Consider the following 15,676-nt stretch of genomic DNA (forward strand, 5'->3'; position numbering starts at 1 on the left):
ATATGACAGAGGTGGTGGGTGTATTTTTTTTTATAAACAACTTCAATGTGATTTATGCCACTTATGGTTACAGTATGATATCTTACTATAATTTTTACTGAAATTAAGCATAGTGCAACCTATTTGTGAACCTTATATAATCATGGTATTAGGCACATTTATTTACTTTAGTAAAACAACCTTTTCCCCCCATGGTTCTATTTTCTATTTACTTCTATCAGAAGTCAAATCAAACCTTGTTGTTATCTACCTAGGCAGAGAGCTTAAATTTGTTTACATGCTTTAAGCAAAGGCATTTAAAACCTGGAGCAGTTCTGACTTTTAGTACATGCTTAGAACTAAAGATTTCTCAGTAGAGTTCCAATAATCTCAGCAGCAAACACAGTGCATGCAGTAAGGGGCAAAGTGTGGAGCTTGTTATACTGTAAAGAGCAGAAACAGGAGAAGGGAGTACATTTGCACAAATATTCAAGATAGTTTTTCTTCTAAAGAAATAAAAATGACACTTCTTGGAAGATAAAATTGTTTGGGGGCTGTGTCAGCTTCCAGTGCATATAAATGTGAAGCCACAGCATCCAGAGAGCATAGTTACCCTAATGACTAAAATGTGTCATTTATTATTTCTCCAAAAGCAGCTAGAGCTGGCCTATGCTGTCTCTCTCATGTGTATATAGTCCTGTTTTAGTCAAAATGAACATGGGAGTTTTCTAATTGGACTTGAAATTTAGTTCTGCATTAACTTGTATGTCAGAGGTCTTACAACACGGTGGCTAAGCTATGCAATGAACTCAGAAATAGTGACAAACTCCAGTTGAGTAGGGTTAGAACCTCTGTTTCCATGCTTTGCATTGATAATAATTTGACTATTTGTTACATGCTCCATTTCAAATCTCAGAAAGGGCCAAGTCCATTTTGTGCTTTTGAGTGTCTTTGCCAGTCTTGACCTAAAACCACATCCATTCTGCAGTGAGCAATCAATTCTTGGGGTGCTTTTCATGGCTAAGTATTAAATTCCTAATGAGGGGCCATCACTCAGAACAGAAACAAACTTCAAAGAAAGTTTATACCTGCTGTGTGCAGGGGGGAGACCCTGGTAGGTTACCTGAGGAGAGCTAGGCAGGATTTTGAACTTGAAATCAACACATCTCATTCAAAGCAGGAGTTTGGGGACCTGTCTAAAAATATGCCAAAAGGTGATGTAATTGGCCACAGGCCAGCGCTGTGTTGTGGGAGGAAGTTTCCATTCTGCTTTCAGATTGCATTAATGAATTCTTAAATGAAAAATAAGTTGTGGTTCTGATTCTAGCAGTTGCTGTCTTAAGAGTTTTGTTTAAAAGCCTGATGGAAAGTTTTTACCTCTCCAGTTCTCCAAGCAGTGTTCCTAGTGCTACTGAGGCTCCTTCCTTCTAAGCCTGTTGCCATTCCCTCTCTGTCCTCTATGCGGCCGCTTCTCTTTTGTAACAATTTTCTTTTTGTACACCAATTTTCTTTCTCAATATTAAAACCTGATGGGCTCCCAAGGGCGTTTGCATGGGATTCTACTTGTAGAACCTGGTCCAAAGTTTTCAGAAGTCAGGAGAACTTCTTCCCACTGCCTTAACAGCTGAAGGAATGGAGCTTTGAATGCTCAGTGTTATTTGAGTGTAATAATTTTCAGTGGGAGCGCTCCAGTGGCAGCTGCTTATGACTCACTGTCCCACACCCCTGCTCTCAGATGTCTCTGCTCTTTCTTTCCAAAGTAACCACCTTTTCCACTAGATGTCCCTTGCCTTTTTCTTCCACCAGAAAAAACGATGGCTGGCTATTTCTTCAGCTGTCACAGTTTGCACTTTCATGGCTAGAAGTTACTAAATAAAGGTCCATGGAGTGATATGTGGGGAAAGATGGGAATTTTCTGTTTCCTCAGGTAAATCTTTGACCAAAAAATTGTAGACAATCCACAAAATATGACTGAGTTGCTGCAGGGCTTTTAAAGCAGTGTTTAAATCCCCAGCATGTGGCTTTATGTTTGTGCACCCTGAGCAGGTGTGAGTTAGATTCAGCTGACAACTTTTTACTTCACTGTTAGTGACAGCAGTGTAAATATGGATGGTAATTATAAAGTAGTTTAACAAAGTATTACAGTTGACAGACCTGGAGCCTACATGTGTGGAAATCTTCCTCCATAAGAGCAAACCAAATCCAAAAATACTCTTAAAAAAAAGTATCTGTCATAATTTCATACATTTGATGAGTGGGATAGATCAAAGGATTAAAGTTGGAGTGACAGAATATCTACCTTCTGGTGTGGGTTGTATTCGACATACAGAGGCATAAATGTTAGTGTATTTCTTTAGGCATCCTGATGATTTATGGGCCAAACTTAATAAAAACTTATGCCTGTTTACAGTGGCCTTTCCCTCTTCTTGACAGTGATTGCTGTGTTAGAATTCACTCACCTTTCTTCGATACTTGGTATGGAATATTGCAGAGCAGCTTGAACATCTGGCCTGGCCATGATATTCTGTGCTTTCTTTTTCTGTGAATGTAAAATACTACTCTCATTAACTCTCAAAAAACAAACCAGAAAGTCAGGCTAAGTCTGGATGTCACTCCTCTTAGCCACAGCTGCCAAGGAGGGCTGAGTGGCAGCCACAGCAACAAGGTCCATCACCAAGGCAACAAAGCCAGGTAATGACTGGAATCTAAGGTCTTTCCAGGAAGACCAGGGCTGGGGCCAGAACTGAGCCTCAGAGAGACCCCCAGGTGGGAGCAGGGGGCCTGTCCAGGGAATAGTCAAAGCTGGCAGAGTCATTTGGTGCACTCACACCCTGACAGGTAGGTGTGGATTCCCCAGCACATAACATATGCCTGGGAAGATGCCTTGCGGTGTTTAACAGTCATCCAGTACTTCTGTGCAGACAGTGGGCATTGTGACTGTTTTTTCTAAAGCAGGTGCTGAAGAATATCTTTCTTTTGTCCTGTAAAAAACACTCTGTAAGGCTGCTACAGATCTATAATGTTCTGCAAAGCAAGAGAGGTTCCTACAGATGTAAAGTTTACTGTGCACATCCATGGTTTTAAGGCACAGGTTTGCCTATGTTCTTTACCAGCCCTCTTCTGAAAACTACTAGCAGTTCTGTTGTTCCATTGATTCTATTCTGTTTCTTTCCTGCCTCTTAATGCTTTCTCACCATTATCACTGATCTCAGATATTTCTTCTATCTCTGCTAATTGCACTTTATGCAGGCAGAGTTACTGGTTGGAATTTCTCATCCAAATATTTTTGATTCCATGAGCTCACAGAATAAATTACCTAGGGCTATGTCCCAGCCAATAAATACAGTCCCTTTTAGCAGCCTGAACTCCAAAAGCCTGTCCAGTCATATTTGCTACACTGTGAACCTCATGCACAGGTAATTTTTGCTCATGTCCCATCAGAGCCTCTCTCTGGGCTTTTTGTCCCACTCTTATCTCATCACTGAATAAGGAAATTGTGGACAATCCAGTCTGCTGGAAAAAGAATAACTTCCTACTGGCCTGAGGAATAGCCTGTAGTTGTTGTTGTTGATGATGGGTAAAATACACTGTGTATTCTTTTGCACTTAACAAAACTGAATGTGACAGAATGCATGGGAGAAGTAATTAGGCAGTCAGTTTTCTTAACACCAGAAAAGAGTTTAAAAACACTGTGGAGCCTTAGAGATGTATGTGGATTAGCTGGAAAAGGTACTCACAGTGCTCAGAGCAAATCAGAGGTCAGTTTCCTTAAAAATGCAACTGTTATTTCAGAATAAGGTCTTTCTGCATCAGAGACTGTCAGGGCCGGCAGTAAATAAAATTAATGCAGGCAAGGTGTAGAAATGTCTGGGGGGCGAGGGGGGGAGGGGAATATAGCAGGGTATTACAAAGATCCACTTGGTACAGGTGCAAGCTGTGACATTTTTCAGGAACAATCAGCTGCATTGATACAGGATGGGAAGAGCTGGTCTGAGAGCAGTTCTTCTGAGAAGTTTTTGGAAGCTTATAGCAGATTGCAAGGTGAACTTCAGTTCATGGCATTGTAGAGAAGTTAAGGGCCATCCACAGATACATGCAGGGGATTACAGCTTGAAAGATCCATGTAAACTGTTCACTGTCTTCACTACCTTCATTCTGGCAGCCTTGTTGCTTATCGCAATAAGTGTTAGGAACCTCATTTCAAAATAAGTTGAAATGCAGAAAAAAGCAAAGAAGATCAATAAGAATAATCACAATGAAGATGAGACAGCTTTTGTGGGATGATTGATCAGATTGGGGTAGTTTTAGCCTGGAGAAGACAGAAATCCCAGTATGCAAGAAGCCTACAAACATGTACAAAGCTGAAGCAAGCATAAAAGGAATGATCTCCTTGGTGTGATGAAGAGGGCAGCATGTAATGAGGTGAATGCAATGCATTTTTAGGCTGGAGAGTTGGGAAATCTTGCTAATGTTAAAAGCTATGAGGCACTGAATTAAAGTGCCCAGGGAGGCTTCAAAGGTTCTGCTACTAGAAGTCTTCTAAGAAAGAATCATACAGATGCCTGTCAGACATGACAGTGTTGATGTTGCTTTGGATTACAGGGAGGACTTAGACCTCCAGAGTTTACTGCCAGCCTTGTGACTTAGCAATTAACAGTAATAGGTCACTTTCCTTAGCTGGACCTGTTAATGCTTGTCTTTCTTGCCCAATAGCTTCACTATTTCATTTTCAATTTCAGTTGTCTCATGTTCCTTCTTTTTTTTTTTTTCAATCTCAAGTGTACTCTCAACTGCAGAACTATTACCTCTCCTCATATTTATGAATCAGGTTCATGTGATAATTAATACACTGAGAAAAACATTAACCTTTTTTTTTACAGATTTATTTGAAAAGCAGTGACCTTGGAAGCTCTATAGATGAAGTAGAGCATCTCATAAAGAAACATGAGGCTTTTGAGAAGCTTCTGGCATCACAGGATGAGAAGGTACAAAATTCAACAAATATTCTACCAGTAATCTAGAATAAATTTTTGTATTTTTTTTTTTATATATGGCAACAGACTAAATTGCTGACAGGTGTAATATGCCTGATGTGCTTGACCCAAAGAGAAAACAGAGAAGCTTTGAGAAAGAAGAGGCAGAGCAGTGGAGAATTAGCATTAAACACTCCATGCCCAAGCCCTGCCTCTATTACCTTGCAGTAGACAGAAACGCTGCTTAGTAAGTTGAATAGCAGAACTTAGCAGAAGAAATATTTAAAGCAGGCTATATCATGTGTTCTGGGTATATATTTTCATTAAATCATCAGTGGCTTTTATTAGAAATAAAATGGAGTAGGTCAGAGGGAGTAACTTGTCTAATTACTGAAACGCACATTTGGTCTACAATATCCACACCAAACTGGCTAGTACCTTTGCATCTTTGGAACAGAGGCTGAATTGATTACCCAGGCATCTGCCTGTCTGGTAGCCACTGCTGTAATTCATCCAGTCTAGGGCTAAACTGAAACCTGCTGCTATGCCAGGGTTTCTCAGAAGGAATGAGCTCTCAAAACCTGTGCACACTCCCTGCCAGACTGATTGCTTATGTTCAGATCTGCCTTCCAACACCTGATTGCCACAAAGCAATAAAACCTGAGCACTCGTGGGTGTCAGGCTTGCTCTGTGAATCCTTACACTGCATGGTCAGTGACACAGGGACTGCTGGAGCTACTGCTTTAATTCATTTAAGTAGCCAGGGAGCACTACAGACACCAAAGACAAGGACTTGTTAGAGTTAAATAATGATTAGACTCAATGATCTAAAAGTTCTTTTCCAATTGAAACAACTGCATGATTCTCTGACAAGGAGATAACATAGTACAGGGGTAAAGGGATTCTGGTTAACTTGTCTCTGCTCTTCTTGGTTCATTCCAGAATATAGGAGACTCTTATGTATTGAAAGGAGGCTGGGTTTTTTTTTCTTTTGCATAAAAGTAACTTCTGACTTGTTGCCTCTTCAGATGATGTCTCTTCAAGAACAGGCAAGCAGACTAGAAAAGGTTGGTGGAGTGGAAGGGGCAAAGATCCAGCACAAACTGGATGCCATTCGTGAAAGGAAGCAGCAGATCAAGCATCTGTCCCAGAGCAGGAGAGAGAAGCTGCAGACCACCCTTCTTCTGGCACTTTTCTACCAGAACTTGGAAGAGGTAAGGGGATTTTAGAGCAAGATAAGGGAAAAAAGCAGAAAGGCTGCCTGCGTCTGTTGGATGAAGTGCCTGCCTTTGTCAGATATTAGGCAGAATGATAATCTGCTCTGATATGGAAACTCCTGCCACACACAGGCAAAGGGGTGCTCTAATGGCATTGCTGTTACAGTACCTTCATTGTGGTGTTGTGCCCATCAGAGCTGCTTTACACATCAGGAGCCTTGCTGAAATAAAACTAATACAAGGGAAGCTCCCAGCTACTACCTTATGGTTTCCTTTGGTGGGAAAGAAAGGATAATTCAAATCAGGGTGAATATAAAGTGGAAAGCAGTATGGCAAGGGTGCCAAGCTTTGCTAGTAGACCTTCAAAGTAGTGCTTTTACTTAGCATAGCTCTTCAGCTACTCTAAACTGGTCTCTGCAGAATGTGTTTCTTTCATGTCTCCTGTTCTGGCCATAGTCCTGTAACTGAGTAGCTCTGTTCCTGGCACAACTGTTGGAAAGACATACTGGGTCAGTCTTTCAAAGGGCAGCACAATGTGTCTGACTGAAAACTGTGCTGGCATTCAGTGTTCTGGCATAAACACCAATGCACAGGCCCAGAGGGACATTTAAAAAGCTCTTGCTGGTCTGTTATGCACATTTTCTGCTGCCTCTCATGGTACATCCTTCATGGTTCAAAGAAAAACTGCAGGTGCTTTTCACCTGCCAGCACATGAAAAAGACTTGGCCCAGTGCAGGTCAAGTTTTGACTGTCATCAAAGGAGAATGAATACCTCTAATGTAACTGCTGCTGACAACCAAATTCAGCAATTCCCCCCTGAAATCAACCAAAGTAATCAAACATTTGAATACCTTCCTCTCTGACTACACTGCAGAACCAGAGCTGCATGCTGTTTTTTTTTTTTTTCTAAAGTAAACTTCATCAGAAATTAATTACACAGCCAAATATTAACTTGTGTTATTTGGCTATTCTTATTCTGTGATATGAACCAGTCCACCACTAATGGCCAGACTAGCACAGGGGAGTGGATGGAGTGGAATGTGCATTGCACAGTGCTAATATGTTCAAAAGAGCAATGCACCTCTGATGGAAAAGCTCACAGAACTGCCAACACTCTCTTTGGCAAAGGAACTGTCAATGCTCTCCCACCCATTAGGTAGGAATACTTTTGCACTTCTTCCTCTATTTCTGTAGTTGTCAAATCAGTCCTTGGGCTGGGGCCCCCCTTTGTTCTTGAATTACAGGCTCAGAGCAGAGGATCTGGCACTGTATAGTGAGGAAGGTTTGCTTCATCAACTTTCTCTACATAAATTCAGGCAAGAGTGCTAGAGAGAGTTTTTGCTGTCAAACAACCTGCTCGTTTACTTCATCAATTCATTGCCTACTGCTGTAGAACATGAATTCCACCAAAGAATTAAAAAAAAAATTACAATCTTACAGTAATATATCTCTTCCTCTTTGTTTGGTAGAATGGAATGTTTAATTTGATTTTAATGATGTTCTGGGTGTGGATGAGTTTATATAAGTGAACAGCTGCCAAAGGGAAGTTAAATTGCAGAGATGAGTTTTGAGTTTAGCTGTGAAATCAGTGAGGTCATTGCTTGGTCTTACTAATTATGAGAACAAATCCCACAGCTCAGTTCCCACTCCACTGAAAACTCTCCCTACTGCAATCACCTCAAGTCATTTCGACAGATCAAAGAGAATTCTCTTTGTGTCAGCAGAAAACAGTCATCACTGCCGTTGTTAACAGTCTCCTAGCTGCTCTCTAGAAGCAATCACACAGGGAGATACACACATCAGTACAAAGACAACACAGTCTGTGCTTACTGATGAGAGTGCCCTTTTCAGAACACAGGGCTTTGGGTTTTTTTCTGCACAAAACCCTCAACAACTAATTCAGGAGCTCATGAAGCTCACAAAATAGGGCACCCTCGCCTGCAATAGCAATAGGGTGCTTTTCTAGCACAAAAGTGAGGCAGGCTTACAGACTACCCTAGTGTCACAAAGTCTGTACCTCACTGTTAGCATGGAAGGCAAACGAAAAGATTGCTGCTCAGAAATACGTGTATTTATTTAAATTATTGCAGAGAAAGGTTCACAAAGCTCAAAGTTTTGGCTTCTGAAGCTGGCTCTGAGTTTTAATGCTGACTCTGTATGGTGGGTTGAAATTAACCACGGACATAAAATTGCCAGACCAGCTCAGTTGAAAGAAAACAAAGCTGTATTTACAAGCAAAACTAAAATCTAGAAATATGCAATGCAATGAATATGTACAAAATATACAATATTTACATGTATTTACAATTTATAAACAACACAAGAACCCCCCTGGACAAAACCAGGGGGTTACCAACAGCTTCCTCCTCTTCCCCTCTCTTCCTCCCTGTACACAGGATGAGAGAAAAAAAGGAGAAAAGCAGAGAGAGAGCTTATTAGTTCTTAATCGCCACAAAGAAGTGCTTCCAAGGCCAGCAAGCTAGCAGAAGAAGTAGCTAGTATCTGCCATAGCAAAGAAGCCTGGAAAGAGAGAAAATGAGTTTACACAACTAGCTTTATGTTAGATACCAGGCCAACAGAATTATTGAGACCTTATCATTCTTTTCCCTTTTACATCCAATGGTAATTTATTTACATTCTACTACTTTCTGTTCAAGATCTGCGGAAAATTTTCTAGGCATCAGCCTTAAAACTACCACACTCTGAAACTTGTTCCTTGTATTAATGTCACTTAACTTCCTTTCCCTTTCACCCTTTCTGTAAATGAGAATAAAAAACACTTGTTTCTTTCTCTCAGGTGAGTGAGAGAATTAGTTGTCATTTCTAAATCTCTACAACAGGTACATTCTTTTAAATGTTTTACGTATTTCTGCTATTAAAAATCAGTATAATTTACAATAAGCTTGTGCTCTTGAGGCTGCAGTAACTGATACCTTGAAAATGAAGGTTTCTAAATGGATAGTGTTCACCTTTTTTATGAATCCTTTAGAAGCAAGACTCTGTCTGCACTGAGCATAACACTAGTCTTATTGCTGTCTTCAATAAAGGGTAAATGCCTGTCCAGACAATAAGTCTTTCCATAGAAAGGCTTTAGGACAACAGATCAGCCTTGTTTCACATCTGAACGTGGACATGGGGCCATGAAAAGGATCTCTCATTCTCTAGAGCCATCCTCATTAAGTCTTAAAATAAACCAAGCTACTAAGAGTGCAGATTTGATTTTTTTGTTTGTTTGTTTGCTTTGGTTTTGTTTCGGTTTAATGACTTTGTCCAGTTTGTCAATAAACCATTGGTTATTATTAAAAGCAGGGCAGAATTGTCCCTTTTAGTGGTTGTATACAGAAGATTCGTTTATTATCCTAACCATATGGGTGAACTTCTCCTGTACAAATGAGTGATGTTAAAGCTTTAATGGGTGGCTGAGTAATGGAAGAAGGCCTTAGCTTGTGAGGAAGGTGTCAGAAATGAAAAGAGCAGAAGACAGCGTGCAGCCCTGGGCAACCTTGACATAAGGTTCCTGTTTGAGTCTCTGAGTGTGCCTTGGAGTGGAACAGTTTCTGGAGAGCAGGCTGGAGTGAAAGCTATTTCTGTTATTGTTTATAGAATTTCAACAGCTGAAACAACACTTCAAATCATTAATTAACTGAGAAAATCCTCCAGTTGTCAAGTCTTGTGTGCATGCAGCACAGTTCCACAAGGACAGCCAAGATGCTTTGAAACTGCTAAACCTGGCTTCCATTTGCTGTTCTTGTGTTGTCAAAACATTAGGATACTTGAGTAGTGTGAGGACAACAGAATCAGTTACAACATATATCAAGTGTCCAGTTCTCAGTGTTTGGATGAATAGAAAATATTTCCTTTAGTTTCAAGGCCTAACATTTAGCAGACTTTAAAGAAAATAGTGGAAAACTCCCTATCCTATCTTCATGAATTTAAATCTCCTAAAAAATAATTCCTTAAGAGAAATGCATAACCCTAGCTTTGTTAGTCCTCACAGTCACCTGCTTGTCTAAATCTGAGGTTCCCAAGTAGACCATTTTGAATTCTCTGAAGTGTAAATGTAGGTAGAGTTGTACTACTTTCAAATAATCTGACTATTGCTTGGCCTCATTAGTAAGACTTTATTTGCTTTGAACTTTCTCACAACACTGCTGAGATCAGGAAATGTTGGTCCTGTTTTATAGGTGAGGCATGGAACGCTTAAGAATCTCAATCTATGTTACAGGTAGGGCAATGACAGAGATAGGAGGTGAAGCTCAGAGCCCTAAATCCAAGGCTCAGGTGTCATAATCTCATTTTAATTGTGTCTACCATGTCAAGGCTGCATATCTGCTCAAGGATTCTCTATATCTAGAAGATTGTATAATCTGTTTATATTTTGTGACCAGATTTGGAGCATTCGAGGAATTTTTCCTTATTCTTTGGTCAGGTTCCATTTTATTTCCTAGCAAGTAGGATAGTTCAGAAACTGGAGGCCCATCTAAGCTGACAGCTGGATCTGCCTAGCCTAGGCATAGGAGGTTGCACAGAACAATGACATGCCTTGGGAGGAGACCCCAGGACAGCATGTCAGGCTAACTGAAACTTCACACTGCTGCAGGCAGAAGACTGGATCAGAGAGCGCATGCAGAAGCTAGAGGATCCCTCCATGCAAGACCCCAGCAATCTGCAGGACAAGATGAAGCTGCTGCAGAAACATCAAGTCTTTGAGGCAGAGATTCTAGCAAATGAAGAAATCATCACAGCTGTTAATAAGGTAACACTCTGCTGGTTTTTTGCTGGTTATCCAAAGGAGGACACATAGGTGGGATGAAAAGGAAAGGTAACTTGCTTACCACTTCTATATCAATTATCCTACTTGTGTGACAAGAGCCCAGCTGCTAAGCCACACAAATGTCATGCTCTTCATTTACAACACAGAGATTTGTTAATTGCTCTATTCAGAGAACTTCCATCTTTCCTCATTGCCCAAGCAGGAACGTATCACTAACTTCTTCCTTGCCTGGGGTGGTTAGTCCCATGAAAGTTAAATAGGATTTCATGCCCAATTTGTGAACATTCATGTTGAAACCGGGTGAATTGCATAGCTGAAGGACACAATCATCTGTAATACCTCTCCTGGTGCTTCCACTCCATGAATGTCGTTCTTGGCAGAGAAATAGTCAAACCCTGGTGGTCTTGATTCCCTCCAAATGTAAAAACTTTCCAACTGAGCAGTATCATTCGGGCAGTAAAAATTTGTGTTAGTAATTCCTCGTGCAGTCCAGGTTAGAAAAGTGAGAGTGTTCTTCTAGAAAAGCCACATAATATGATAATCACATTAAAAAATAGTTGCAACTTTCATTTGTAATTTCTTCTTCTAAATGTAAAGAAAGGAGAAGCCTTAATATCAAAAGGCCACCCCAAATCAGGAGAGATCCGTCGCCAAGTCCGCATGCTTCAGGAGCGTTGGGAGAAGTTGAAGAGAGCTGTTGCTGTCCGTGGGAAGATGCTGGAGGACAGCAGGGACTTCCTGGAATTTCTTCAGAAAGTGGACCAGGTGGAAGCCTGGATCAGAGAGAAGGTAAATGAATTCTAGTATTTAACCCAAGCATCACACTAGAAACTTGCTATTTACCAGTGAACTTCTGATAAGTGTGTCATCTTCCAAGATACTTCCATAGTGACTTTTTTCTTAGGAGAGTCATGACATGTTCTACAAACAGTATGAAAGGAATAATTCAGCAAATTCTAACCATTTTTTCAAGTGTGTCCATGCCAGGGTTGGTTGGACAGTATTAGCACATGTTCTCATGTATAAATGTGCACACAGGGAGACTGTGATTACTGGAGGTGGTCTCCCTTGTCTCTGTCGAAACAGAGGAATGAAAAAAGACTGGAATGGCAGACTTGAAGCATTTGGCAACTGGCACTCACTCTCATTCTGTATCATGTGTGAAAGTTTCCCTTTGTAAGAGTGAGGGAAAAGTCACTTCCAGTAAATTTCAATTCAGAGTTTGCTTCCACAGCAATAGACTGGAGGGGGACTTTGGGCTAAGTCTCATAATTGTCTAAAGATTAGAGGATAACTGCTTCAGAAGCTGCAAGTCAGTCATTTACAGACACAGAGCTTACTGCACCAGCCTATCCATTGGGACATGATGTGTTCTTGTATGATTAGCCTGAATGTTGGCCTGTCTGCTGCTTATTTCCCCAGGAAGTCATGATTAATGTAGGAGATGTGGGAAATGACTATGAACACTGTCTGCAGCTCATGAAAAAGCTGAATGAGTTTCGTGGAGCTACATCAGGGGTAAGAGGTCTTTTCCTTGCACGTTCCTTGTGTGGCTGGAAACAGCTGTTAATTTTTCAGCACAGCAGTATATCCAGGTAGCAAATACAGTTCCAGAACTGCGAAGAGGTTGAAAGATCAGGGAGTAGGAAGCTGGCCAGGGAGGGGGTGGAGACAAGGTCCTTGGAGGTGTTAAAAAAATGTGTAGACGCAGCACTGTGGGATGTGCTTTAATGGCCATGGTGGTGTTAAGTCACTGGTTGGACTTGATCATCTTAGAGGTCTTCTCTGACTGAAACAATTCTATGATTACGACTTTATAAGCCGTTAAAAAAAAAAATATTCCCTCATTTTGCCTTCTGCTTTGATGATGTCTAAACAGCCCTATTAGGCTCTCATGACAAAACCTAGAGTTTTGGACTGCATTACATGACTGGAAAGCTGGCTGTGTGAGCCTGAATTGGAGCAGATTTCTAGTTTGGCTTACACTGTCTGCAAAGCCAAAGTGAGTTCCACCCAAAAGTGGATTAAATACGGTTTTTTTCCATCCATGATTTCTTGACTCTGAAAGTTTATATGAACCCTCCATGAACAAGCACATTAAAGAAAAAAAATTAGTCACTTTCTCTGTTTTCCTCCTTTATTCCTCCCTTCATCACCCCCTTTGAATCAGTCGAGCTTCTCATATTCCTTCATCCAAATAAAGCACATCTATCTGGGGGCCTTTGTTGATACAGCACATGTTGTTAGACATGAATCATAACACTAATAATCAGACATTTAGTAAAACAGAGCAATGGTTTACACTTTGGATAGCAGCCATGTGGCATGACAGCTGCACAGTTCAGCTTTCTGTGCTGAGATCTCTGACCCTCTTGTGCGGTGCTGAGTCATGTCAGCTGCCTCTCTTGACTGCAGCAAGATGTGCCAACCTGGGCATCAAGGCTTGGGAATGCTGGGGAACAGGATCAGCACATAACAGGGCCTCCTTGTGATGTGTCTTGTGATGAAAGCAGCGAGGCCATACACTGATGGGGTGCCTTTGCAGCAGCCTCTTATTCTCTGTGTGAACTCCCACAGATGTGAACTAACAGGTCTGAGTGTCACATAGGAAAGATTACTGTGCTGACTTTTTTAGTCTGGAAGCTCTGAGGAAGGTCTGGAAGCAGGTGCATTAGGTCTTTGTTCACTCCTAATATTCTTTATCTTTTGTTTGCCTGCTATCTTGTTGATAATTCCTGTTATAGCAGCTCCTGCCTTTAACTTCTGTTGCCTAATAGCAGAAGGAAATAATCCTCTTCTATGCAAAATAGCAGTAGAGATATGCCTGACACCTGGGAGAAAAGTCAGAGCTTGCTTTTCCAGAGCCCAGCAGAATTTCCTGTAAAATATTCAAGCTTCAGCACCAGGGAATTAGTGAAGAGACCTTCACTGACCCTTCAGTCCCCTCGTTAGCTGACCTGTGACCTAAGAGATGTAACAAGGGCTCTCCTACAGGTTGTACGAGCCAAAAGAAGAATGTTGAAAGAGGCAGAAATAACCCAGTGTTCCAGTCAGCATGATCCTAAGAAAGAAAGTTTTTCCATAACCTAAGTTAGATTTTATATGCACAGGAAGCTCTTGGCCTTTGATACTATCAGCTTGCAGCCACTGCTCTTGTACTACTCTGAACATGATTCCCACAGCAAAAGACTGGGACAATGATAGCTTCATAGCTGGTGGTTAGTGATACAGTACTTCATGGTGTGATACAAGGAAGAACAGGCTGATCCTGGCATAGTATCTGTATCCATCCAGTCTAGGTTTTCTGTTAGACAAACCTGAGATCAGGGTAGGGAGCTTCATCCTGCATTGATGGCTGCCAGATTTTCCACTTGTATTCTATCACGTTCTGCTGTTACTATTTCCCAGGAGAGAATACTGCAGGATTTCTGAGGAATATCTGACTGTCTGCTGGTTTCTCTTGTTTGCTTTATGGCTGTAAAGCACATATGGAAGCATGCACATTGGTATGGATGTAGCATAAATAAAACACAAATGGAATCAATACTTCTATTAACAACGTGCTGGCATTTTGCAGCTGTGCTTCTACTACACCAGTGATTAATATCTCCCTGCTCAGCTTGTGATTTACTGGTCTTAAAAAAATAGGGAATGTTTATGAATCTTGGAGCAGTGTTCAATGCTGGCCATCCTTCATGCTCCAAAAGAACAATTTTTCCACTATAGTCCAGATTTATATGCACTATGTGCAAATATTATCCTTTCTATGGTATGTACACGAGAAGCAAGTTGCCTCAGAGACATAGCATGCCTTTTAAAATGCAGTGATGTTGCTATAGAAGAATGCAATGGCAGGGGTTGTCTGGGTTTCTCAAGGCTATAAGGATTTTAAGTCTGTAGTCCACAGTATAGAAGGCACTTCTGGACAGAAGCTCATCTATTAAAACCAGCAAGTAGGGCTAGGAGACACAAGTCACTAACTGTTTGGCAGAGGACCAATCTGCCACAGCCATCTATTTATCCATCAACTTTCTTCGACAAAAGAGCCCTTGCTGGAATGCATGGCTTAAAAATGAAGATCTGAGCATCTAGACTTAGATCATTGTTCTATCTATAGTCATTAATGTTCTTTCTTGCCTTTACTGTTTTCTCATGAGGGACTGGTAACACCAGCAGTTCTACAAGCAGAGCAAACCCCATGTGTCTGAAATGTTTGGTTGCTGTTATTTTTCACATCTTAGCGGAGACCTCAGTCACAAGCATGTTGAACACACAACTTTGTCCTTTTCATTCTCCTTTATAGGAGACAACAGTGGATGATGCTCACATCAGGTCTATCAATGCCCTGGCCATGAAACTGGAGAGACAGAATAAGGAAGAAACAAAGACGATATACGAGCGCCGGAAGCAGCTCAATGAGAAGTGTGTTTTTAAAGCTTTGTGTGTGAAACAAAATCAAGAAGGGAAGATTAGATGACTTGGGCTGGGATAAACAGATGAATTGCAACTTATACTTTCTTCTCTAATATCATGACTACCAAACATCAAACGATGGAGCTGCCTTTCAAGACTCTCTGACCAGTTAGCCAGAAGGATTTCTAATCCAGCAGGGCCAAAGTTTCTAGCCTTGGAGGCAAATGCGCTTTTCACAACACATTATACACTAGATCCATGAAGTTAAAACAGTTTCTTCTGTTCATATAGTTAGCCTGGTGAAGTGCACATTGCTTTGG

At 41.0% G+C, this 15,676-nt stretch overlaps 1 protein-coding gene across 1 annotated transcript in view; it reads left to right on the top strand.

Moving 5' to 3' along the window:
• SPTBN5 (spectrin beta, non-erythrocytic 5) overlaps positions 1-15,676 on the top strand; it is a 103,534-nt gene that overhangs the window by 53,734 nt on the left and 34,124 nt on the right. Inside the window, exons 34-39 of the mRNA XM_054400475.1 lie at positions 4,860-4,964; positions 5,981-6,166; positions 10,770-10,925; positions 11,541-11,732; positions 12,366-12,461; positions 15,247-15,365. Of these exons, the coding sequence (XP_054256450.1) occupies positions 4,860-4,964; positions 5,981-6,166; positions 10,770-10,925; positions 11,541-11,732; positions 12,366-12,461; positions 15,247-15,365 (854 nt within the window). The remainder of the gene's footprint in view (positions 1-4,859; positions 4,965-5,980; positions 6,167-10,769; positions 10,926-11,540; positions 11,733-12,365; positions 12,462-15,246; positions 15,366-15,676) is intronic.

This window comes from Indicator indicator, chromosome 4, assembly GCF_027791375.1.
Source record: "Indicator indicator isolate 239-I01 chromosome 4, UM_Iind_1.1, whole genome shotgun sequence".
In the NCBI taxonomy this organism is placed as follows: Eukaryota; Metazoa; Chordata; class Aves; order Piciformes; family Indicatoridae; genus Indicator; species Indicator indicator.